The 27,267-nt window shown below is 44.6% G+C and overlaps 3 protein-coding genes across 19 annotated transcripts in view; all 3 read right to left on the reverse strand.

Moving 5' to 3' along the window:
- Window positions 1–27,267, reverse strand: part of LOC115123122 (protocadherin gamma-C5-like) — a 216,303-nt gene that overhangs the window by 61,173 nt on the left and 127,863 nt on the right. Inside the window, exon 1 of one of the 17 annotated variants that reach the window (XM_065018564.1) lies at window positions 24,163–27,257. The exons of 13 other annotated variants lie outside the window; for them this stretch is intronic. In XM_065018564.1, coding sequence (XP_064874636.1) covers window positions 24,163–26,544 — 2,382 coding nt within the window. In that variant the 5' untranslated portion in view covers window positions 26,545–27,257. Of the gene's footprint in view, window positions 1–20,935; window positions 24,004–24,162; window positions 27,258–27,267 lie in introns of those variants that run through there. 3 more of the 17 variants (XM_065018572.1, XM_065018556.1, XM_065018568.1) reach the window with 3 other exon arrangements.
- Window positions 1,125–3,759, reverse strand: LOC115126282 (protocadherin gamma-C5-like). Its single transcript, XM_029655892.2, has one exon. It carries the CDS (start codon window positions 3,579–3,581, stop codon window positions 1,125–1,127), a length of 2,457 nt encoding a protein of 818 aa, XP_029511752.2. The 5' UTR covers window positions 3,582–3,759.
- LOC135571783 (protocadherin beta-15-like) lies at window positions 17,636–20,928 on the reverse strand. Its single transcript, XM_065018574.1, has one exon. The coding sequence runs from the start codon at window positions 20,384–20,386 to the stop codon at window positions 17,930–17,932; it is 2,457 nt and encodes an 818-aa protein (XP_064874646.1). The 5' UTR covers window positions 20,387–20,928; the 3' UTR covers window positions 17,636–17,929.

Consider the following 27,267-nt stretch of genomic DNA (forward strand, 5'->3'; position numbering starts at 1 on the left):
TAGTTTTGATATAGAAACTGATGTTTAGATTACATTATCCTTCCGTCTGTGTAAGTACATCCCTCTCTCTTCTCCGGCTCGGAGTATTGGAAGGGTTACGGTGCTGAGGCTGAGGGGAGGGAGTAGATCTCTTTGTACAGTTCTGCACACTATTGGTGCACAGCGTGCATCTCTAACACCCAATGAGAGACCAACAGAACAGACCTCTTAAAGCCACAGCAGCATCCAGGAGCTGCATATAAGCACTCTGACGCAACACACACACAGAGAGAGATAGTTATGGTCAACTCACTATTTTTGATATACTGTCTATCTATATTGTTGTGAAATCTATTATGGACAGGGCTGCCCATAGCCAACAGAAAGGAATAGGTTCAAGTGTAAACAACCATGACCATCATATAAATGCGTTCAAGTGTATACCATGATCAGAAATATTCTTTCTCATTACGCGCAGACATCATCCAAAACACTGCCATTCTAGTGGAGCCCATAGGAAGGAAACACTTGGTTTTACTATTATACATGAACTATTGATTGAGCTGCAATGAATGTGAACAAATTACTGTATGTCTTACAGCAATTCTAAATTAGCCTCTCTTTGCCATCGCGGCCACAAAAACAACACAGTTCATTCAAAGGGAATGTCGCTGTCCATGGTGCTGAAACCCTCCGCCTCTATGAACCAGTCAGACTGAAACATAATCATGCCCAACACGCACTACAGACAGTAACAATAGTTTTTACACTGTCTCTGAGGATTACAACCAAGATTCAAATCATTCAGCTATTTCGAAATCATACAGCAAATTATCTAACGGATACACCTAAAGGATGGAACAATTGCGCTGTTTTGTTCAATGGTGAAATTATTTTGAATTGACAAAACAGTGCTTGAATTCTAAGTTTCTCTCCGACTTCAGATGCACAGCAGTTAGTAACTATGTATTTACTGGCTTTAGGGCGTGACATATGGAGTCTCAAAATGAACCTACCATTATATTCCATCATTGTAAAGGAAACTACTATCAGAAGAACAAGTTGAGATTTGGTAAATGTTGAAATACAAACTACTATACGTCACAAAACAGTCTACATTCGAATATCATAACCATCACAATCAACTACAGTTCACTGCTCACCTGCTGGCTCTCAAAGGTCCAGGCGCTGTCGGGTAAAGACGCGTCTAGAACGTTGATCATCTCCTTAAAGTCAGTGGTGCTGCTGGGCTTAACGAAGGTGAAATCACTGAACTCTGACATGGGAGAGAGACAGGACCTGAAGGACTGACTCTGAGACAACATGTCCCCTCCCAGGACCTCTACGTACTTAATAGGCCCGTCAGTGTTGAGCTGGATCTGCAGGTTTCTATTGGGGTTATTGTAGCCGTCCAAATCGTCCAGTCTCATGCAGCAACTACCGCTGCTCCTGCTGTTTCTAACGCACTTGACCGCTAACATGACAAAAGTCACCAGAGACAGCATGGACACCGAGGCCAGAGAGAGGATCAAATACAGGGTGATTCTCCCGCTTTTCTTGCCGGGCTCTGGCGCTTTATGCCGGAGGTCCAATATGGGTTCTTGGAGCCCGTCCTCTACCAGTATGGCCACTGTGACCGTGGAAGACTGTACCGGTTCCCCGTCGTCCTTTATCTCTATAAGCAGCCTCTGAGAGGAGTCGTCCTGCTCGGACACAGCGCGTTTAGTCCTTACTTCCCCTGTGTAAAGATTGACATTGAACAGAGACGCATCTGTGGCCTCTGCCAGTTTATATGAGATCCAGGCGTTATGACCAGAGTCTGCGTCCACGGCCGTTACCTTAGTAACCAGGTGGCCTGCTTTAGAAGAGCGGGGCATCTTCTGGTGAGAGAGCGAGCCCAGGGCAGCGGAGGGGTAAATAACAGCGGGAGCATTGTCGTTCTGGTCCAGGATAAAAACATGGACAGTGGCGTTGCTGCTCAGAGACGGAGAGCCGTGGTCCTTTGCCTGCACCAGAATCTGAAACACCTTCAGTGCCTCATAGTCAAACGAGTGCATGCTGTAGATGCTGCCGTTATCAGAGTTTATATACACATAGGAGGAGACAGACACGCCCTGCACTTTGGTGTCCAGGATACAGTAGGAGATCTTGGCATTATCCCCGAAATCCAGGTCAGATGCAGATACTGAGGAGAGCATGGAGCCTGGTAGTCCATTCTCTTTTAAATAGACATCATAGGAGGACTGAGTGAATTTAGGGGAGTTGTCGTTGACATCAATGATACTGACAGGTATAGTTTTCTTGGTAGTCAGGGGAGGGGAGCCCGAATCAGTGGCTGTTATCTCAATTTTATACTCTGAGAAGCTCTCTCGGTCTAAAACACCACTGGTGACCAGTGCGTAATTATTAGAAAATGACGGTTTCAGATTAAAAGGATAGTCTCGCGGGAGTTGTAACGTTACGTTACCGTTTTTCCCGGAGTCTTGGTCTCGGGCACTAATCAAAGCAACTACTGTGCCACTGGGTGCGTCTTCGCGCAACCGACTCGGCTTGGAGGTCAAAATTATTTCAGGAGGGTTGTCGTTTACGTCAACTACCTCCACCCGAACACTACATTGTCCCTCCATTTCCGGAGTGCCGTTATCTTTTGCATTGATATCAATTTCATATGTAGCAGCATTTTCGAAATCTAATTCTCCTTTCAAAAACATCTCCCCTGTGTCTGAATCAATGTCAAATATAGAAAGCACAGCATTCGGGGTGCGCTCACCAAATGAATACTTCACCTCCCCATTTTGAACATCGTCTACGTCTATCGCTTTAAGTTTGACCATAAAAGTACCTTTTGGACTATTTTCGTGTATGGAAACCTTGTACAATGCCTTTTCAAACACTGGAAAATTGTCGTTTACATCAAGCACTGTAATAGTTATCTGTGACGTCCCGGATCTGACAGGACTCCCCCCATCTAGTGCAGTTAATAGTAGCTGATGGACAGCTTGTTTCTCTCGATCTAGAGGTTTTTCTAATACTAACTCTGGGGCTTTTCTTCCATTACTAAGGTCTTTTACCTTTAAACTAAAGCACTCGTCTTTGCTAATTGTGTAATACTTGAGTGCGTTACTTCCCACATCTGGGTCCTCTGCGCTCTCCAAAGAAAATCGCCTGCCTACAACAACAGATTCCGCTATTTTCAACGTGAGTTCATTTGTTATAAAATTTGGTGTATTGTCATTTATGTCTCGTATTTCCACCTCAATTCGATACAACTGTAACGGGTTCTCAATGACAACCTGCAGAGGTAAAACGCAGCTGGCGCTTTGTCCACATACAGTCTCTCTATCTATTCTTTCATTGACGACCAGCTCGCCCTTCCCCGCATCCACACTGAAATACTGCTTACCAGCCTCAGAAGCGACACGCAGCTTACGGTCAAAAATCTCAGATAGTCCCAAACCCAGATCTTTGGCTAGATTTCCTACCACAGAGCCCTGTTTCAGTTCCTCCGGGATGGTGTAGCGAGTCTGCCCGTCTATTGTACTCCACAAGAGAAAGAAATGATGCCACCAAAGAGCCAGCCATCTCCAGTCTCGGTATCCCATTCTCTTTGTTATCTCTGATCCGTTATAACACAATTCCCACTTAAATACTGTCCAGAACAAAGAGCTTCATATCAAAATACCTCTCCAGAATGTATATTTCATTAAGCATTATTTCGTTAATTTTGCATCACGATAAGGATGTGTTTAGAGGATGTTGTATCTCCGTGTGTATGACTGCGTCCCCCTCTCTTCTCCAGCTCAGAATATTGTAAGGGTTAAGGTACTGAGGCTAGGGGGAGGGAGTAGATCTCTTTGAACAGTTCTGCACGCTATTGGTGCACAGCGTGCATCTCTAACACCCAATGAGAGGCCAAAATAACAGACTTTTTAAAGCCAGAGCAGCATCCAGGAGCTGTCCAAGCGCTCTGACAGAGCAACACAGAGAGAGAGAGCGACAGAGAGAGAGAGAGAGAGAGAGTGAAGGACTGTATTTTCCATTGAACAATAATACATTGTCTATATTGATGTGAAAAATATTATGGAGAGTCCAGAGGTAGGTTATATTTAAGAATTCATACGTGTGAAGCGGCGTCATAAATATCGTGTGATTTTTCGCACAGATACCAACACATTGGCATTCCAATAGAGCCCCTTGCTTGGAAGAAAATACATTTGACTAGATCTCTTATAGTTTACATAAAATAATAATTGAGTGTCAGAAAAAATATAACAAAATATCTCTAAATTCGGTGACCAAGTTATTCATTATTTATCAACCGAGCTTTGTTCTGAACCTAAAATAACAAGCATTGATTTGTGCAATGTTGAAACAAAACAGTGGTGCTGCTGGGCTGAACGAAGGTGAAATCACTGAACTCTGACATGGGAGAGAGACAGGACCTGAAGGACTGACTCTGAGACAACATGTCCCCTCCCAGGACCTCTACGTACTTAATAGGCCCGTCAGTGTTGAGCTGGATCTGCAGATGTCTGTGTCACACAGGAGGACACAGACACGTCCTGCACTTTGGAGTCTAGGACGGAGTAGGAGATCTTGACACAATCCCCCAGGTCTGGATCAGTAACGGAGGTTGAAAATAATATTTTCCCCGGTGTGTAATTGTCTTTTACATACACTGGGTAGGAAGGCTGAGAGAATAGCGGCAGATTGTCATTCACATCTAACACATCAACAGTGATAGTTTTCTTGCTGGATAGAGGGTTTTCTCTTGAATCACTAGCACTGATCTCTATACTGGGAGTGACGCTCACTGTCAAGAGGTGCGTTAGTTACCGGTGCATAATGCTTGGATACGGACGGGTTCAATTTAAATGGAGACGCTTTTACGCGTAAAATCACAGTGACGTGAGCAACATTTTCGTTAAGACTAGCCTCATAAAGCTGTCTCTCAAACAGTGGTGCGTTATCGTTAATATCAAGCACCCTAATACTAGTCTCAGAGGTTCCTGAATGTTGTCCCATCACAGTGGTTTTTGTTCGTTAATGTTAATGCAGTAAGAGAGTATTGTTTTTGCAGCTCCACCAGAATCCAGTGCACTTTCGAGTGGAAATCGTGAGCCTGGGTTTGCTGACTCTACAATCTTCAGCCCCCTTTTTTCCGCAAGAAAACAGGGAGAAATTTCATTAATATCCCCCTGTATTTGAATCTCGACTCAGTGATATAAAGTAATTTGCAGCTGCACTATCTCCAAAGGCAATAGACACGGAACTCTTTGTCCACACATACCCTCTCTGTCTATCCTCTCACTGACGACCAGCTCTCCAAATCCACTCTGAAATCCTGTTTACCAGCCTCCGAGGTTATCCGTACTTTACGATGGTAAATCTCAGATAGTCCCAACCCCAGATCTTTGGCTAGATTTCCTACCACAGAGCCCTATTTCAGTTCCTCCGGGATGATGTAGCGAGTCTGTCCATCTATTGTAACCAACAAGAGAAAGACACGATGACACCATAGCAGCACCTGCCACACACCCAGTCTATTCCACATGGTTCCACAACACATCGAAACCTTTATATGATTCCATCCAACATTCGGCCTCTCGCAGGAGTGGTAATAATCAATCAGTAATCCAACGTGTCTCATATTCTACAGTGATGGGGAAGCTTTTTGTAGATATCTTTGTACCGTTCTGCACGCTATTGGTGCACAGCATCTAATGAGTTAAACAACAGGATTCAGCTGTCATTTATAGCTACAGTGAACATTTCATTACGTGGGAAACCGATGAAGCATCATAGCAATTCAACATGAGAATAAAAAATAAAATCTATTATCATTATCAGCTGGTGAAGGATCTAAATGTTCTTATTAAATTGTTATAAATGAATTACAGATGGAATACTGGTATGTGCACAGCTGTACTGTAAATCATTGCAGCGTTAAAAGAGGTATTATAGGTTGTAAAGTGGTGGTTCTAAAACTCTAGGTATCATACGGGCTCGGGCTCAATGCTTCCTGATGTCTGCGTGGAGACAAAGGCTCTCCGTTGCCGTCCTGTGGTAACAGAAAGCAGGCGCAGCACAGCCTGAGCACGTCACAAGAGCAACCCACGTGGCTCCGAATATAAATACATCCCACAAGCCGTCTTAAAAATATCTGCATGAGGTCTGAATAGCAAATGAAAAGAGCGGGGGAGCGGAGATCGCTCTCACACACACACTTCACTGGCTTATTTCCATGACATTAACTCATTACCTGAGAGCTGAATAGACCGCCCTAATATTTGTGATTTGGACATATTCTATCGACACTTTTTTTTTGGTCGACCACGAATCGGGTCTAGGAGATTAAAGGGTTGCGCGATTTCGTCATCCCTCGAGGTCTGCCTAGCAACACTGGCATCTGACGGAATTATTTATATCCGCAATGGAAAAAAAAGAAGCAAAACCTCCAGTGAAAGCAAACGCTATATTATTATACAAATCACAAGCCGTAGCTTACATCATATCACAATAGTGCAACGAATGTATCTAAATATGAAAACAATGTATCAGCTTTGCTATTAGATAATCAGAGTCTGACAGAACGACGAAGGTTGGTAGGGAGAGCGAGAGAGGCAGGGGGAACGCGCCTCCACTGAGCTCTGAAGCGAGTTTCAGCACCACACGGGTGGACAGCCCCACACAAGCGGCCAGCTCGCGCTGCTGCTGAAATGTGGGCGGACCGCGTGGTTACTGCTGCACAGACAGTCCTTCCCAAACAAAGACTTTCGAAAACACAACCACAACATACCCTTGCTAACCTCCTCTTCTCTCTCGATTCAAACAGAAAAACGTTCTGCCTTAATAAACAATCCAAGTGTTTCCAATAACAATTTTGATCGAGCAAATCATTTTGTTTTATAAACCTATTCATTTTAACGCACTGCCAAATCAGGTGCCGAAAGCAGTTATTGTAGGCTACCTACGCCACAACATACTTACGTATAAAAACATTTAGTGACCTAGGATATACATCGTGTTTGAACTTCCATCATACTCTGATCGTTGTCAGATTCGTTCTGACGTGCCTACACGGAGTCACTATAGAGATTTAGTCATCTATATGTCCTTATAGACTGGCTCTACATTGCAATACTTTCAAACGGATCTGCCAACATATAGAATCTGGTATCCACACAACATCCACCCATATAATGAAGGGCTCCAGCTTTATATTCAGCCCCTTTCCTTTGCTTGGAACTGTGAATTACATGTCAATGTATAGTTTATTATATGCAAATGTTATACAGTAAATCTTCCCAGCTATTGGTGGAATGACACTCAGTGCTGGGTGCCACTGTATATGCGGATCATAAAGGTGCTTCGTTGTCTTACTTTGTCCTGTTTATGAGGTCATTTCAGTCAGTAAGGCCATGGAGGTGTGCACTGTATGTGAGTTGGGATGTTGGAGTCCCTCTAACTTAAAGTATTTCTTACCTTATTTGGAGAGCCGGGGGAGCAACAGAAGACATGTCCACAACAGCAGCAAAGGAGAGACATGGAAGAGAAGAACAGAGAGACAAAAGAGACGTGGGTCAGCACACGTCTTGGGACAGACACATCCCTGATACTTACCGTTCACCTCTACAACGGCAGTGTAGCCTTGACGGACTCCGGGGGTGACAGGGATGATTTGCATTGTGATACCGGTGACATTTGGCCAAATGATGATGTTCCCAGAGCCCATCTGCTATGTCAACGGGTTGTGTGCGTCAAAGAAAGGTCATATCAAAACAATACAAATAATGAATGTGTCTGCTATATGTGAGGTGTGCTTCTTTGTTCACATAGAGAGACAGAGAGACAGACAGAGAGAGAGACAGACAGAGAGACAGAGAGAAAGAGACAGACAGAGAGAGAGACAGAAAGAAAGAGACAGAGAGAGAAAGAGACAGACAGAGACAGGGAGAGAGAGACAGAGAGAAAGAGACAGACAGAGACAGGGAGAGAGAGAGACAGAGAGACAGAAAGAGACAGACAGAGACAGGGAGAGAGAGACAGGGAGAGAGAGACAGAGAGAAAAAGACAGAGAGAGACAGAGACAGAGACAGACAGACAGACAGAGAGAGAGACAGGGAGAGAGAGAGAGACACCTTATATATTCACTTTGTATGTTGTCTACCTCACTTGCTTTGGCAATGTTAACACATGTTTCCCATGCCAATAAAGCCCTTGAATTGAATTGAATTGAGACAGAGAGAGAAAGAGACAGACAGAGACACAGAGACAGACAGAGACAGAGAGAGACAGAGAGAGACAGAGAGACAGAGAGACAGAGACAGACAGAGACAGAGACAGACAGACAGAGACAGAGAGAGAGAGAGAGACAGAGAGAGAGAGAGAGAGAGACAGAGAGAGAGAGACAGAGAGAGAGACAGAGAGAGAGAGAGACAGAGAGAGAGAGAGACAGACAGACAGACAGACAGACAGACAGACAGACAGACAGACAGACAGACAGACAGACAGACAGACAGACAGACAGACAGAGAGAAAGAGACAGAGCGAGAGAGAGAGAGAGAGAGACAGACAGACAGACAGAGACAGAGAGAGACAGAGAGAGACAGAGAGAGACAGAGAGAGACAGAGAGAGACAGAGAGAGACAGAGACAGAGACCGAGACCGAGACAGACAGACAGACAGACAGACAGACAGACAGACAGAGAGCGAGTGAGTGCGAGAACAGATCCTCACAAGAATCTGAAGTCAAATGTCTACTGATGATCTGGTGCTTTTGTCCCCAACCAAGGAGGGCCTACAGCAGCACCTAGATCTTCTGCACAGATTCTGTCAGACCTGGGCCCTGACAGTAAAATCTCAGTGAGACAAAAATAATGGTGTTCCAAAAAAGGTCCAGTTGCCAGGACCACAAATACAAATTCCATCTAGACACCGTTGCCCTAGAGCACACAAAAACCTATACATACCTCAGCCTAAACATCAGCACCACAGGTAACTTCCACACAGCTGTGAATGAGCTGAGAGTCAAGGCAAGAAGGGCCTTCTATGCCATGTAAAGGAACATAAAATTCCACATACCAATTATGATCTGGCTAAAAATACTCAAATCAGTTCTAGACCCATTTGCCCTATATGGTTGTGAGGTCTGGGGTCCGCTCACCAACCAAGACTTCACTAAATAGGACAAACATCAAATTGAGACTGCACGAATATCCTCCGTGTACAACAAATTTTACAACCACCTAAAAGGAGGCGATTCCCAAACCTTCCATAAAAAAGTCATTACCTACTGAGAGATGAACCTGGAGAAGAGTCCCCTAAGCAAGCTGGTCCTGGGGCTCTGTTCACAAACACAAACGGACCCCACAGAGCCCCAGGACAGCAACACAATTAGACAATTCGTTTAATGAGAAAACAAAAATATAATTACTCTACACATTGGAAAGAATTAACAATTAGCAAACTAGAATGCTATTTGGCCCTAAACAGAGAGTACACAGTGGTAGAATACCTTACCACTATGACTGACCCAAAATTAAGGAAAACTTTGACTATGTCCAGACTCAGTGAGCATACCCTTGCTATTGGGAAAGATCACTGTAGGCAGACCTGGCTCTCAAGAGGAGAAAGGCTACAAAATGAGGTGGAAACTGAGCTGCACTTCCTAACCTCCTGCCAAATGTATGACCATATTAGAGACACATATTTCCCTCTGATTACACAGATCCACAAAGAATTTGAAAACAAATCCAATTTTGATAAACTCCCGTATCTATTGGGTGAAATACCACAGTGTGCCATCACAGCAGCAAGATTTGTGACCTGTTGTCACAAGAAAAGGGCAACCAGTGAAAAACAAACACCATTGTAAATACAACCCATATGTATGCTTATTTATTTTCCCTTTTGTACTTTAACTATTTGCACATCGTTACAACACTGTATGTAGACATCATATATTTGTAATGTCTTTATTCTTTTGGAACTTCTGTGAGTGTAATGGTTAATTGTTATTGTTTATTTTTCACTTGAGTTTTTTTGTTGATGTATCTAGTTCACTTGCTTTGGCAAGTAAACACGTGTTTCCCATGACAATAAAGGTGATTGAATAGAGAGGGTGGATACAGAGGACAAAGACTTAATGAAAGAGAAATACAACACCCTTATTGACCCAGCCTCTCTAAAACAGGAGTGCGAGCAGTGGAGTTGATCATCATCTGCATGTCCCAGCCAGGACGCTGATAGCCCCATTTAAGGAGGACTGAGGCTGTGTCCAATATGGCTTCCTATTCCCTATGTCGTGCACTACTTTGACCAGAGTTCTATGGGAACCTGGTCCAAAGTAGTGCACTATATTGGGAATAGGCTGCCATTTCACTATGCTGCAGTACAGGACGTTGCCATGCTGCAGAGGAACACAGGAACAGCAGGTGCACTCGAGGAGATGCCCAGGGATGATGTATTCTTTATTAATGACATGCTTTCACGCTGTGCGTCTGATAGAGGAACAGAGCTTGTGGTACTGTGTGTTACACATTGATAACCACTATGATACACACACAAGAATGCACATGTACCAGTCAATAGAAAATCAATGTATAGCCTGTGATCAAAGGAAACAACATCTACAGAGCCTTGAGGGTTTAGTTCAGACAGCGCTTTCACACTCCCAGTCAGAGCAACAGGGAGGTGAAACAGTGAAAGGTGTTCAGGGCAGCGTCCATCTTCTGGAAACAGAGAGGTAGAGCCTTCAACATACCCCCACGCCACTCTGTCATACATCCTCTCTCCCACCAATCCAACTCTGAGCCCAAGGACACTGCACCTCTGTGTCCTAAACAGGGGTGCGTCTGCCCTCTTTAAAGCCCACAGCTGCCTGTATCCCATCAGACAGCAGACACTGCATCTGCTGATGCCCCCCTGTGTACCGCACCACAATGGTACAGTCCTGACAGTGAGTCAGCTTGTTGCTATGGCAACACATCCCACCTCTCTTCCTGAGTGGAAAAAAACGAAGTATGTAGAAAACAGAATGGAGAAGAGAAGAGAGAAAGGGTGATAGGGTGTCTAAAAGGTTCCTCATACACTGTACAGTCCTCTCTTCTAATCATTCATCACTTACCAAGGCACCAATACAATTAGTAGTGTATCTAAGTTAAGAATGTACAGGCTTGTGGACAGCAGCAATAACCTACTGACCAGTTACATTAAGAGACCAGAGGGAGAAAGAGCTCCTCTGATAAACACAACAGAGGTGTGACTTTGGACGCCCAAATGCGTCCATGGTTTTATGCACACAGTACAAAATGTTTTGGAACGAGCGGAGGAGATCTCGCTCTCCCTCTTCCTCCTCCAGCTCTCTCACACTCACTGAATCAGAACGGTGCAGCTGGAGGGGGGAGAGAAGCAGAGAATCAACGAGATCAGGAAGAAAAAGGAGAGGACCAACTGATCCAGAATGCCTTATAGAGGAAACAGCTAACCCAAAGGCCTTTGCCACAAACATACATGTTGAACCATCCCCAAAATGACTATCGCTGCCACCACTACTTTTATCCACGGACATCATCACTGGTAATGATCATGACAATAATGACATTGAGACTATTAACAATAATAACCATCATTGTGATTGTGATCACATGACTAATCATATTGACTATATGCAGTAGCCATTTAGTGCATACTAACGCTTTCTTCCTGCTAGTGTTGTGTCAGGGCTTATAGCCTCAGACTCACAGCAAAATGGCTGCAGTGAGTCTATCCAGCCTGACAGATCAGAACATCGGCACACACCACCGCCCACATGCCCTAACCTCAGGAATATCACCTAGTGTGTGTGTGTGCATCGCGGAGTGTGTATCATGTGAATGTCTGTGACTCAGACGGTGTGTAACAGTATGTGACGTGCAATACAATTCTGGCTGAGCCTTACTGTTACACTGGCCTGTATAGACCCTGGTATGATCCTTTCCAGAGGAGCAGCGAGTCCAGAATCACTGGGCATCACTACTGGAACAGTAACACAAATAACACACAACTCAATCTGGGGCGTACAAGAGCACCTGGACCTAAGAGTAATATAACAGGTGAATGTAGTCCTTCATATACACTGAGTGTACAAAACATTAAGAACACCTTCCTAATATTGAGTTGCACCCCCATTTGCCCTCAGAACAGACTCAATTTGTCGGGGCATGAACTCTACAAGGTGTCGAAAGTGTTCCACAGGGATGCTGGCCCATGTTGACTCCAATGCTTCCCACAGTTGTGTCAAGTTGGCTAGATGTCCTTTGGGTGTTGGACCATTCTTGATACACACGGAAAAATGTTGAGAGTGAAAAACCCAGCAGTGTTGCAGTTCTTGACACACTCAAACCAGTGTGCCTGGCACCTACTACCATACCCTGTTCAAATACACTTCAAAATATTGTCTTGCCCTTTCACCCTGTGAATGGCACAAATACACAATCCATGTCTCAGTTGCCTCAAGGCTTAAAAAGCCTTCTTTAACCCCTCCCCTCCCCTTCATCTACACTGATTGAAGTGGATTAAACAGATGATCAATAAGGGATCAGAACTTTCACCTGGTCAGTCTACGTCATGGATGGAGCAGGTGTTCATAATGTTTTGTACACTTAATGTATGTATGTGTATATATGTGTGTGTGTGTGTGTGTGTGTGTGTGTGTGTGTGTGTGTGTGTGTGTGTGTGTGTGTGTGTGTGTGTGTGTGTGTGTGTGTGTGTGTGTGTGTGTGTGTGTGTGTGTGTGTGTGTGTGTGTGTATGTATGTATGTATATGTTGTGTGTTGTGTGGTGTGTGTGTGTATATGTATGTATGTATGTGCCCAGTTCCCTGCACATTGCTCAAAGGGTCAGGCCAGGCCAGGTGAATACTCACAATGCAAATGACTGCTTTGACCACCTGAGACTCAGTGTTCAGAGGACATCTGCCTCATCATCAGAGCCAAAACTGCCTCTCTTCAGGCCTGCACACTGAATGCACGTACACAACATGGCCCCATTTTCATTCAAATTATTGTCCATTGAATGTAGAGAGGTAAAGGAACCTTTGGCTGTAGACTATTGAGACAGCCTGGGACTGTAAGACTGTGCCCCTTGGCCTGTAGGATTGAAGGGCTGTAGGACACTGCAGGGAAACAGGACATTCTTACTACCAGGCCAGAGAAAACAGAACATCAGATCACCACAGCTGAGAGCCTGAGGGTTTACTGTCATGAATTGAAATAGACTGAGGGTAACGATGATAAGACTCAGGGGTACATGTCAGTAGAAGCAGAGTTGCCTCCCTCCATCCTCAAAACCATGACCTGAGATGACAGCATACTGTTGGAGTGATTCCACAAGGAAGGATGATTCAAGAAAACGTCCACGACATGTTCCCGCATCTCTGTACTTACATCAGATCACACACAGTCACTACACCACACAGTCACTACACCACACAGTCACTACACAGACTTATGGATAGAGCTGACAAACTGTGAGTGTGGTCTCAACTCCCCTTAGCAGAATATTTGAGTGTGTGCAGGAGTGTGAGAGAGAGGATAAAGTCACTAACAAATCATCCGGACATCCCTGATATCTAATCAAGGATCTTAATGGGGCAGGGGAGCAGAGGAATCATATATGTGAGAATCAGAACTTCTAACCCCACATTCCAGAAGGCTAGATAAGAAGCAAGCACGCACACACGCATGCACAGCACACACACGCACACACGCATGCACAGCACACACACGCACACAGCTCAATGCATCCTGATCACCATACACAGCAACCATGCTCAAATACTGCTCAAAGTCCAATGTTAATCTTCAGACAGAGCAACACACTGTAGAGAAACAGCTGCTCACCAGATGACTGGGTCAGTGAGGAAGGAAGTACAGTATTAACAACAGCTGTGGGAAAGCAGTTTCTTCCCATATCAATGTGGACAGTCACAAGGTCTAGAAACTACAGGGCCTCGGCTCAGGGTGGGATCCAAAATGGCTGCCAAGGCAGGGGACTGCTAAATTCTGCTCCAGAGGATACAGCCTTGACATATGTCAGCAAACCACTGTTCTACAGTTCAAAGGTCATCCAAGTGGGGATCGGAACCAGAAGCGAGAAGTCATATCCAAGGGTCACCCACACACCATCCACATCTATACACTGGACTGGACCATTCAGGGCTAGACCGAGGGGTGTATGGGTCGGTGGGGTCTGACCCCCACAGAGACACAGTGAGTTCAAGGGTTTATGGTCCATAGTAAAAGCCTATCTCGCTGACAAGCCTGAGAACCAGGGTTTAGTGGTTAAAAAGTGGTTTAAATGGGTAAAACGGACACAGATGTGGGGTGATAATGATGATAGACTTTTTCCAGAGGGACAGAGGTTTCCTCCATAAAACCTCAAGCGTTTTTGTGTCATGTCAGATGTTTATGAGGCATGTGTTACTCATCTACATAGAAACATTCAACACAAACACATACAAAATGCCTGCGCAGTATGTACACAAACAGACAGCCTGCTGTCTATGCCAGGGCCACACTCCATCTACAGACACTGACTGAAACTACACCACCTCTAGCATTACATACTATGTCCCCCCATACAATAAAGCCAGCATCATGACCACCTTACTAAGAATTTAACAACATTGACATACAATAGGATCACCCCGTTGTGAAAAAGAGTGTGACCATCACCTATTTTATGAGGTAACCTATCAGTTGACAGGACACACTCTTTTCACACCACTTCGATACAAAGTGATTTTCGTGGCAGGTTAGGAGAGCATTTTCGCTATCCCTAACCCCTTTCCTAATCTTAACCTCAGTCTCCTAACCTGCTATGTTAATTATCCTAACCTGCTATGAAAAAGTCCCTTCGGTATCGAAGTGCCATGAAAAGAGTGTTTCCAATCGGTTGGCCTGGTGACTTGCTGTGTGTGGCAGTGGCCTGGTGTGTGGGATTAGTATTATGGGCTGCATGTGAGAGACATATGGAGGGCATTTCCTCCCTGTGTGTGTGTTACCCAGTACACATGGAGGCCTGTGGGCCATGGAGCTCTAATGACCCCTTTATGATGTCTGTGGTGAGGGAGGAGAAAGAGGGATCAAGGAGCTCTCCTCAGTGATACAAACAACATGTCACTATACTAGCATCATATAGAGGAATCTAGCACAGTTTACTCATCTGTCTCTCACTCTCCTTTCAACACAGTAGTTTACTCTTCTGTCCCTCTGTCTCTCTCCTTTCAGCACAGTAGTATACTCATCTGTCTCTCTGTCTCTCTCCTTTCAGCACAGTAGTTTACTCATCTGTCGCTCTGTCTCTCTCCTTTCAACACAGTAGTTTACTCATCTGTCCCTCTGTCTCTCTCCTTTCAACACAGTAGTTTACTCATCTGTCCCTCTGTCTCTCTCCTTTCAACACAGTAGTTTACTCATCTGTCCCTCTGTCTCTCCTTTCAGCACAGTAGTTTACTCATCTGTCCCTCTGTCTCTCTCCTTTCAGCACAGTAGTTTACTCATCTGTCTCTCTGTCTCTCTCATTTACATTTTTACATTTAAGTCATTTAGCAGACGCTCTTATCCAGAGCGACTTACAAATTGGTGCTTTCACCTTATGACATCCAGTGGAACAGCCACTTTACAATAGTGCATCTCTCCTTTCAACACAGTAGTTTACTCATCTGTCTCTCTCCTTTCAGCACAGTAGTTTACTCATCTGTCTCTCTCCTTTCAGCACAGTAGTTTACTCATCTGTCTCTCTCCTTTCAACACAGTAGTTTACTCATCTGTCTCTGTCTCTCTCCTTTCAACACAGTAGTTTACTCATATGTCCCTCTGTCTCTCTCTCGTTTCAACACAGTAGTTTACTCATCTGTCCCTCTGTCGCTTTCTCGTTTCAACACAGTAGTTTACTCATCTGTCCCTCTGTCTCTCTCTTGTTTCAACACAGTAGTTTACTCATCTGTCCCTCTGTCTCTCTCTTGTTTCAACACAGTAGTCTACTCAACTTTCTCTCTCTGTATCTTTATCACTCTCTCTCTCCTTTCAGCACAAAAACAGTTTGCTCTTATATTTTAAGATGGATGTCATATACTGTCATTTTCTTTCTGCCTCCCTCTATTTTTCCCTGCATCTATCTTTCCCTGCATCTATCTTTCCCTGTGTCTATCTTTCCCTGCGTATATCTTTCCCTGTTTCTATCTTTCCCTGCATCTATCTTTCCCTGTGTCTATCTTTCCCTGCGTCTATCTTTCCCTGTTTCTATCTTTCCCTGCATCTATCTTTCCCTGCATCTTTCTTTCCCTGTTTCTATCTTTCCCTGCATCTTTCTTTCCCTGTTTCTATCTTTCCCTGCATCCATCTTTCCCTGTTTCTATCTTTCCCTGTTTCTATCTTTCCCTGTATCGAGCCCTGCCTCATTTATATCCACACTCAATTATTTATAGTTGTTTATCCATCCCTTTCTACCTTAGAGGTGATGAGGAGCCTATTTCTCTGCAAACACTGCAGCTTGTGGTGCAAAATGGCTGCCGTGCATCACTAACGCAGTGTTGCTGCGCATGAACGGTGGATGAGGCCAGCTACAACACATCTCTTCCCCTCCCCCACACCCTCCCTCTCTCTGGCTCCCTGCTACCGCCTCTCTCCATCCTCATCCTTCTCTCCAACACATTTCCCACCTCTTTCAGTCAGATTCCTCTCTACCACTCCTCAATCTCCTCTCCTCTCTCTCTCATCTCTTGCTCTCTGTATGTACATGGTTCAAAGTCAGGAACATACAGTAACAGCAGCGTGTGAGAGACAGGAATTTAGGTCGGTGTTAAAAATAGTGCAGTGTGTGTGTGAGAGAGAAAAAAAACCTCTGCAGGCCCTAGTCCAGTCCAGTCTCGTCTCGTCTCGTCCAGCCCAGCCCAGCCCAGCCCAGTCCTGTCTAGTCCAGCCCAGTCTCTTCTAGTCCATCCCAGTCCATCCCAGCCTCGTCTAGTCCAGCCCAGTCTCGTCTAGTCCTATCCAGTCCAGCCCAGCCTCGTCTAGTCCAGCCCAGTCCCGTCTAGTCCAGCCCAGTCTCGTCTAGTCCAGCCCAGTCCCGTCCAATCCAGTCCAGTCTCGTCTAGTCCAGCCCAGTCTCGTCTAGTCCAGCCCAGTCCAGCCCAGTCTCGTCTAGTCCAGCCCAGTCCCGTCTAGTCCAGTCCAGTCCAGTCTCGTCTAGTCCAGCCCAGTCCAGCCCAGTCCCGTCTAGTCCAGTCCAGTCTCGTCTAGTCCAGCCCAGTCCAGCCCAGTCCCGTCTAGTCCAATCTCGTCTAGTCCAGCCCAGTCCAGTCTCGTCTAGTCCAGCCCAGTCCCGTCTCGTCTAGTCCAGTCCAGTCTCGTCTAGTCCAGCCCAGTCTCGTCTAGTCTAGTCCAGTCCAGTCCAGCCCAGTCTCGTCTAGTCCAGCCCAGTCCCGTCTAGTCCAGTCCAGTCTCGTCTAGTCCAGCCCAGTCCAGCCCAGTCTCGTCTAGTCCAGCCCAGCCCAGTCCAGTCCAGTCCAGTCTCGTCCAGTCCAGTCTCGTCCAGCCCAGTCCAGTCTCGTCTAGTCCAGCCCAGCCCAGCCCAACCCAGTCCAGCCCAGCCCAGCCCTTCCTTTGTGTTTCTCTATAGCCTTCAGCAGCACTGCTCTCTTTGTCCCTAAATGCATTCCAGAAGATGATTTCATACAGGTTCGCTGCTGTGTTTCACAGGGCAGTCTTTGGCAACACTATAACCTATATGAATTACATAGGCATTATTCCAGAATGAGTATATCGGAATGTGATTACATGATGACAGGTACATAGCATGTACCACTGCTAAAGCCAAGACAAAGAAGGTGAGTGTCAAATTGGTAAGTATTTGCTATGTAAGGCCTAATTACTTGTTCTAGATTGTTACAATGTAATTATATAGGTTACAGTCGATAATGCATGCTTACCTGATTGTCTGAATCATCAATGATCAGTTTGTCTCTCTGTGCTTGGGGGAGTGTATGTGTTCCGTCCAGACTAATGATGCTCTGACTGTAAGGTCTGACGTATTTCATATCACTCTTTCTGGAGTCAGTCGTTCCACACATATCGTAATTATACACCTGTCTCAGAGTTCCTGTGCCTCCCACGTCTGCGTAAAGGGGCGGGTAGTATGGAATAACTGGGAGATTCCCATTTGATTTATAAAACATTTGCTCCCGTCTCCATCTATAGCATTTCACTGACAGTATGGCTATGATGGATACGATAAAGAGAAAGGAGACAACAGCTAAAGCCAAGACTAAGTAAAAAGTCAGGTTGTCATTGTACTCCTTGTCGTGCGTAAAGTCAGTGAACTCCGAGAGCACTTCAGGGAAGCTGTCCGCCACCGCCACGTTAACATTGACTGTAGCTGAACGAGAGGGCTGCCCGTTGTCCTCCACTACAACAGTGAGCCGTTGTTTCACAGCATCTTTATCAGTGGCTTGGCGTATAGTTCTTATTTCTCCATTCTGTAAGCCCACTTCAAACAGTGCCCTGTCCGTCGCTTTCTGCAGTTTATACGAGAGCCAGGCATTCTGTCCAGAGTCCACATCAACAGCCACCACTTTAGTGACAAGATAGCCCACATCTGCTGAACGAGGCACCATTTCAGACACCAGAGAGTTACTAGTCTGCACTGGGTACAGAACCTGCGGCGCGTTGTCGTTCTGGTCCTGAATCATTATTTTCACAGTCATATTGCTACTGAGAGGAGGAGAGCCTCCATCTTGCGCTTTTACGCGAATTTGGAACTCTTTTATTTGCTCATAGTCGAAAGAACGCACAGCAAAAATCTCCCCACTCTCTGCATTTACTGAAATTAACGCAGACGCCGACACTCCATTCACTTGATTATCGCCAAGCAAATATGAAATACGCGCGTTGTTGCCAAAGTCTTTGTCGCTGGCCTTGACTGAAAATATTGACATTCCAGGTAAGTTATTCTCAATAACGCAAGCGGTGTATGATTGTCGTGTAAACAGGGGGGCGTTGTCATTCACATCGGATATTTTCAGTGTTACTGTCTTATTCGTGGAAAAAGATGGCGACCCTTCATCTGTGGCTATTATTGTTATGTCATATTCAGACACCGTTTCACGGTCCAAAGCCTGGTCTGACACCAAACTGTAGAAATTGGAAGAGGATGACTTTATGCGGAAAGGTAAATCTGGACTAATAGAACACTTCACCTGACCGTTTTTACCTGAGTCTGAATCTTTGATATTGAGCATGGCTATGACCGTCTCCGGGGCAGAGTCCTCGGGAATAGGGTTGGAGAATGAAATTATGCTAATCACGGGTGCATTGTCGTTCACGTCAGTAATTTCAATAAGCACTTTACTAGTATCTGTTAACCCCCCGTTGTCTGTCGCCTCTACATCTAGTTCATAACGCCTACATTGTTCGAAATCTAACAGACCACTTATGGTAATCTCACCAGTATGGGCGACTATATTGAATAGAACTGAAGCACCCTCTGTATTTTGAGAAAAGGAATACATCACCTCTCCATTTGTTTCCTGGTCTGCATCAGTGGCGCTCACTGTCAAGACAATCGTTCCCTTTGACGCATTTTCTGCCACGACCACCCTATACAGTGACTGGCCAAATACAGGGGCATTGTCGTTTGCATCTAAGACAATAACATTGATTTTGACAGAGCCAGATTTCTGGGGGGTCCCGCCATCATAAGCAGTTAATATTAGTTTATGCTCTTCCTGTTTTTCTCTATCAAGTGCGCTCTGCAGAACCATTTCCACGTATTTCGTTCCATCAGAGCGAGATAGGGGTTTCAATTGAAAATGATCCGTAGGATTTAGTTGGTATGTTTGGAGAGTATTTAGAGCCACATCGGGATCTTTTGCACCGTCGAGTGAAAAGCGAGTCCCAAGAGCCGCAGATTCACTTATTTGGAAAATCATTTCCTTTTTAGCAAAAGCAGGGGCATTGTCGTTAATATCTAATATTTCCACATCAATTCGATAGAGCTCCATCGGATTTTCAACGATGATCTGAAAATGCAGAGAGCAGGGAGATACTTGGCCGCACAGCTCCTCTCGGTCTATCCTTTCTTTCACCACAAGCGTTCCTTTATCAACATTCAGACCGATGCACTCACTGCCGTCCTCAGTAAAGATCCGCGCTCGACCAAAATTCAACTTTTTTACATCCAAACCCAGATCCTGTACGATATTCCCCACGAGTGAGCCCTTCGCCATCTCCTCCGGGATGGAATAACGGACCTGGGCGCGCGCTACCCTTGCACCACAGAGACAGACAAACAGCATGACCCATGTATTCCATGTCCATATCCGCGAGCTGGTCCGCCCTGCGCCATGACAACAAAGATCGTCCATCTTCAGACTACTCAGCCTGAGAGAAAAAAAAAACAATACAAAAACGAATGGCTCCACAATAATGAATAGTGCGTCACCAACACGTCCCAACGATTGTGTGGGCTCTTTTAGGAGACTAGTTCTGATTATACAGAAGTTGAGTCCTCTGCGCAGCTTGTGACGCAAAGAAGAGAGGGAGGGTCTACTATCTGAGACGTATATATACTGACACTAACCAACAGCGGCCCTTAGAGCCCTGAATAGATATTGCACAAATATCTGCACAAATATTAGGTTACCATAAATTGTCGATGTTTGAGATTCTATTTATGAGGCAGAAATGAAATGATCAAATGTGAAATGTCCAAACCACTACAAACGTCAAAAACCCAATACCATGCGTGTTGTTTGATACTGTCTTGTTTTAATAGGCTAAGACAAATCGGATGAAATGGTAACAGCACATGAAATGTATAACCTTGCTTTGAAATCGAACGAGATTTATAACCCAAACTACAGCTCTTGACAACGAAAACCTATATGCTGATGATGTAGCCACTTTGTTCTCACCTGGTTTTCCCCATCGTCATTGATCCGTTTGTCCCTCTGCGCGTGGGGGAGTGTCTGTGTTCCGTCCAGACTAATGATGCTCTGACTGTCAGGTCTGACGTATTTCATATCACTCTTTCTGGAGTCAGTCGTTCCACACACATCGTAATTATACACCTGTCTCAGAGTTCCTGTGCCTCCCACGTCTGCGTAAAGGGGCGGGTAATACGGAATAACTGGGAGATTCCCATTGGATTTGTAAAACATTTGCTCGCGTCTCCATCTGTAGCATTTCACTGACAGTATGGCTATGATGGATACGATAAAGAGAAAGGAGACAACAGCTAAAGCCAAGACTAAGTAAAAAGACAGGTTGTCATTGTACTCCTTGTCGTGCGTAAAGTCAGTGAACTCCGAGAGCACTTCAGGGAAGCTGTCCGCCACCGCCACGTTAACAATGACTGTAGCTGAACGAGAGGGCTGCCCGTTGTCCTCCACTACAACAGTGAGCCTTTGTTTCACAGCATCTTTATCATTGACTTGACGTATAGTTCTTATTTCTCCATTCTGTAAGCCCACTTCAAACAGCGCCCTGTCTGTCGCTTTCTGCAGTTTATAGGAGAGCCAGGCATTCTGTCCAGAGTCCACATCAACAGCCACCACTTTAGTGACAAGAAATCCCACATCTGCTGAACGAGGCACCATTTCAGCCACCAGAGAGCTGCTAGTCTGGACTGGATACAGAACCTGAGGCGTGTTGTCATTCTGGTCCTGGATCATTATTTTCACAGTCACATTGCTACTGAGAGGAGGAGAGCCTCCATCCTGCGCTTTTATGCGGAACTGGAAATCCTTGATCTGCTCGTAGTCAAAAGAGCGCACTGAATGGATGACTCCACTATCAGCACTAACGGACACATATGAGGCGACAGGCACTCCGTTAACCGATGAGTCCTCCAGTATGTATGAAACACGGGCATTCTGGTTCCAGTCAGCGTCTCTGGCTTTCACTGTGAATATAGAGAGGCCCGGTGTGTTGTTCTCTATAATGTAGGCCTCATATGAGCTCCTCTCAAAGACAGGCGCGTTGTCATTCACATCTGATATCTGTAAGGTGAGAGTGACGCTGCTGGAGAGCGAGGGCACTCCCTCATCAGAGCACATCACAATGATGTTATATTCAAATGCTCTTTCTCGATCCAAGTCACTGTCAGTTACTAGACTATAGAAGCCAGTGGATGTAGATTTAATGGTAAAGGGCATATTTTGCGTTAAAACACAATTCACCACTCCGTTATTATCAGAGTCTGGGTCGTGGACGCTCATTACAGCTATGACTGTCTGAGAAGGGGAATTTTCTGGTATCGATTTAGAAGTGGACATCATATCAATCAAAGGACTGTTGTCGTTGACGTCCACAATGTCGACAACTAATTTACTGGAATCAGAAAGACCTCCTTTATCTTTTGCTTCTACATCAATCTGATAATGTTTATCGCTTTCATAGTCGACCTTGCCCATCAAACGCACTTCGCCATTACTCTCGTCTATTTCGAATAGGTCCAAAATACCAATTGTGCTGCTTGATATAGAATATGTGACTAAACCATTTGATCCATGATCTATGTCGGTGGCTCTAACTGTAGTTAATAAAGTACCCTTCTGTGAGTTCTCTACAACACTCGCCGTATATACTGCCTGCGTAAAAACCGGAGCATTGTCGTTTGCATCCAACACATTGACATGAATCTGCACTGTTCCAGACATCTGAGGGTCTCCTCCATCGAGGGCAGTTAACACTAAAGACATCTGCTCCTGTTTCTCTCGATCTAAAGGCTTCTGTAAAACCATCTCTACCTTTTTGCTACCATCAGTTTGACCATGTAATTTTAGACTGAAATTATCAATTGGATTAAGGGAGTAGCTTTGGAGTCCATTTGCTCCTATATCAGAATCAAATGCTCTCTCCAGCACAAATTTAGCTCCAGTCACAGCTGACTCACTTATTTCGAATTTCATTGAATCTTTTTGGAAAACAGGCGCATTATCATTGATATCAATAATCTCAATTGTGACGCGATAAAATTCTATTGGATTCTCCAGAATAATTTGAAAATGCAGTGCGCAAGGCGTTGTCTGTCTGCATAGCGCTTCACGGTCTATTATCTCTTTGATAAGAAGAACTCCCCTGTCTTTATCCAACTCGATGTATTCTGCGCTGTTTCCAACGTGTATTCGAGCTTTACCTGATTTCAATCGTTTGATATCTAAACCCAGATCCTGCGCTATGTTACCGACTAAAGAGCCTTTCGCCATTTCCTCGGGAATGGAGTAACTGACCTGCCCGTGTACTGAACTGAGAGAGAGGACCGAGATAAACAACAGTACTTGCCGTGTCATTGTTCTGCCCGAAATTTCCCCCTGCGCCATGACACAACAAACACCATAGAATCCGTTCAGTAATTTGCTAAATTCCTTCAAATTTATATCCAGAAAATAAAAAAAATGTTCTGTCAATAATCCGTACCCACGGAACAAAGGAATCGCAGCTCTGTGTCTCGGTGCTTAGTGTTCTCTGTAACCCGGAACGTGCGTTCTCTGTAACCCGGAACGTGCGCTCTGCATGCTGCTCTTTCTCTCTCTAATATATCGACATGATGGGGGAGGTACTGCTGCAAATCCGCTCTAAAACTACAACACACTGACCAACAGCGTCCCTCTGAGTTCAATATACTGAACAACAGATACTTCAAAAATAAACACATTCCAACATATTTGGGAAGGTTTAAGTTCCCAAAGGAAGAATATTAGCTCTACCATGCTATACACAACATAAGATATATCAACACATTTAGGATAATTGTAAACGTAGATGCCACAGGATGTTGGCAAGTAATCTCAAACAAGACACACGTTGCCTTGACATAGCCTACATCACGACAGAACACACATTTCTAAAAATCTGACGTATGGTAGTGTGCTTTCCATACAAATGTGCAAATATTGATATAGACTTATGAATGTATTTATTTATGCAAAAAGTCATCATGATCTTGACAACGATGATTCACCCTTCATTCCGTTACAGGTCCTCTGTGAAAAAGCCTGAATTGACCAAATTGGAAAAATGTGTCGAATTTCTGAACATGGAACGTTTCCAAATTTAAAGACTCGATGTTACACAGTTAAATGTACTACCCATACAAATATATTTTTTGAAGAAAATGAATGATTCAACTATAACAAACCTCTATTGGGGAATCTGGTTCATCCAGGATATTATTTTCACTCTGCATCCGCTGCATCGTCCCTGTAGAACTGGGGTCCATTATCAGTACGTTCTGACTACAGGGTCTGACGAACTTACAGTCACTCTTTCTGGAGTCAGTTGTCCTGCACACCTCGTAATTGTACACGTGCTGTAGAGTTCCTGTCCCCAAAGTGTCTGCGTAACGCGGTGGATAATACGGAATAACCGGGAGATTGGAATGATAGAGGACGCGAGACTGTCTACATCTGTATATTTTCACTGATATAATAACCACTAAACATGTGATGAACAGAAATGAGACTACAGCCAAAGCCAAGACTAAGTAAAAAGTCAGGTTGTCATTGTACTCCTTGTCGTGCGTAAAGTCAGTGAACTCCGAGAGCACTTCAGGGAAGCTGTCCGCCACCGCCACGTTAACATTGACTGTAGCTGAACGAGAGGGCTGCCCGTTGTCCTCCACTACAACAGTGAGCCTTTGTTTCACAGCATCTTTATCAGTGACTTGGCGTACAGTTCTTATTTCTCCATTCTGTAAACCCACTTCAAACAGCGCCCTGTCTGTCGCTTTCTGCAGTTTATACGAGAGCCAGGCATTCTGTCCAGAGTCCACATCAACAGCCACCACTTTAGTGACAAGATAGCCCACATCTGCTGAACGAGGCACCATTTCAGCCACCAGAGAGCTGCTAGTCTGGACTGGATACAGAACCTGAGGCGCGTTGTCATTCTGGTCCTGGATCATTATTTTCACAGTCGCATTGCTACTGAGTGGAGGAGAGCCTCCATCCTGCGCTTTTACGCGGAACTGGAAATCCTTGATCTGCTCGTAGTCAAAAGAGCGCACTGAATGGATGACTCCACTATCAGCAGTAACGGACACATATGATGAGACAGGCACTCCGTTAACCGAGGAATCCTCCAGTATGTAAGAAACACGGGCATTCTGGTTCCAGTCAGCGTCTCTGGCTTTCACTGTGAATATAGAGAGACCCGGTGTGTTGTTCTCTATAATGTAGGCCTCATATGAGCTCCTCTCAAAGACAGGCGCGTTGTCATTCACATCTGATATCTGTAAGGTGAGAGTGACGCTGCTGGAGAGCGAGGGCACTCCCTCATCAGAGCACGTCACACTGATGTTATACTCAGACGCTCTCTCTCGGTCCAAGCCACTATCAGTTACTAGACTATAGAATCCATTAGATGTAGATGTAATGGTGAAAGGGATGTTCTCATTTATGCCACAGTTAACTTTACCATTACTCTCAGAATCACGGTCGTTTACGCTCATCATAGCTATTACTGTGTTAGGACGGGAATCCTCTGGTATTATACCAGATTTGGAAATCAAATTGATTAGAGGACTATTGTCATTTACGTCACTGACATCAATTATTATTTTACTTGAGTCCGAGAGACCACCATTATCTATGGCTTCTATATCAATCTGATAACTTCTGAATTTTTCATAATCAACTTGTCCATCTAATATCAAATGACCATCTTCATTTATGTGGAATAACGTTGAAAGACGGTTCATGCTATTTGCAATCACGTAAGACACTTCTCCATTTGTGCCTTTATCTGCATCAGACGCACTAACTGTCGTGACAAACGTTCCTTTTTGTGAATTCTCACTTATTGTTGCCTTATACACTGGTTTGGTAAAAACGGGCGCATTGTCGTTTGCATCCAGCACTGTGACGTGTATCTGCATTGTCCCTGATAGCAGAGGCTCCCCTCCATCCAGAGCAGTCAACAACAGAGACATATGCTCCTGTTTCTCTCGGTCTAGAGGTTTCTGTAAAACCATCTCAACCTTTTTACTCCCATCTGCCTGACTATGCAATTTCAAAACAAAATGATCAGCGTGTTTCAGTGAGTAGCTTTGGAGGCCATTTAAACCAATGTCTGGATCCACTGCTTTCTCTAACATAAATTTCGATCCAGTCACAGCTGACTCGCTGATTTCCAAACGTCGCTCAGTCTTTTGAAAAGTGGGAGCGTTGTCGTTTACATCTGTAATCTCTACAGTTACCGGGTATAATTCCATCGGGTTTTCTAAAGTAATTTGGAAATGCAGTGCACAAGGCGTCGTCTGTTCACAAAGCGCTTCACGGTCTATTCTGTCTTTGATGAGGAGAACTCCCCTTTCTTTATTCAGCTCGATGTACTCTGCGTTGTCTCCAGTATAAATACGAGCTTTACCTGATATCAGTCTTTTTATATCTAAACCCAGATCCTGCGCTATGTTACCGACTAAAGAGCCTTTCGCCATTTCCTCGGGAATGGAGTAACTGACCTGCCCGTGTACTGAACTGAGAGAGAGGACCGAGATAAACAACAGTACTTGCCGTGTCATTGTTCTGTCCGAAATTTTCTCTGGGATATAAAACACCTTACGTTATAATCCGTTAAGAAATCAGTAATATTCCATTTGTTTCAGTGCCCAAAATCCAGAACAAAAGAATCTCAGCTCGGTGTCTCGGTGCTTAGTGTTCTCTGTAACCCGGACTGTGCGCTCTGCGTGCGGCTCTTTCTCTCTCTAATATATCGACATGATGGGGGAGGTACTGCTGCAAAACTGCTCCAAAACTGCAACACACTGACCAACAGCGGCCCTCTGAGTTCATACGTGTAAACGACACACAGAATATTGAAAACACTTATGCTCTCCAACCATGCGTAAAACCTAAGCATATCCAAACCCCAATATCTTGCAGTAAAACACACTATACGCAAGGTATGATGACAATGACGATTTTCCTTCATAAATGAGCTGTGAAGAACAGCACATCAACTGATGGTTATTTGGCTTCAAGGATATAGCTGATGGTTACAATGGGGCCATTACGCATGGTGTGAAATCACAAATCAGTCAGAGGTAAAGGCCATAGGAAACACCTTTCAGAAATTCAAGAGTGAAGCCAACCTTTCAGTGTTGGACAAAAGAAAACATAGGCAACACTTGCAAAATAACTATAGTTAACGTTAAAATAAGAATAAGGTAGTATCAGAATAAGGTCATGACACCAAAAACGGTGACGTCATAAATATTCTGAGGGTATGAGAGACGATTTTTCAT

Source organism: Oncorhynchus nerka, linkage group LG5 (genome assembly GCF_034236695.1).
Source record: "Oncorhynchus nerka isolate Pitt River linkage group LG5, Oner_Uvic_2.0, whole genome shotgun sequence".
Taxonomy (NCBI): Eukaryota; Metazoa; Chordata; class Actinopteri; order Salmoniformes; family Salmonidae; genus Oncorhynchus; species Oncorhynchus nerka.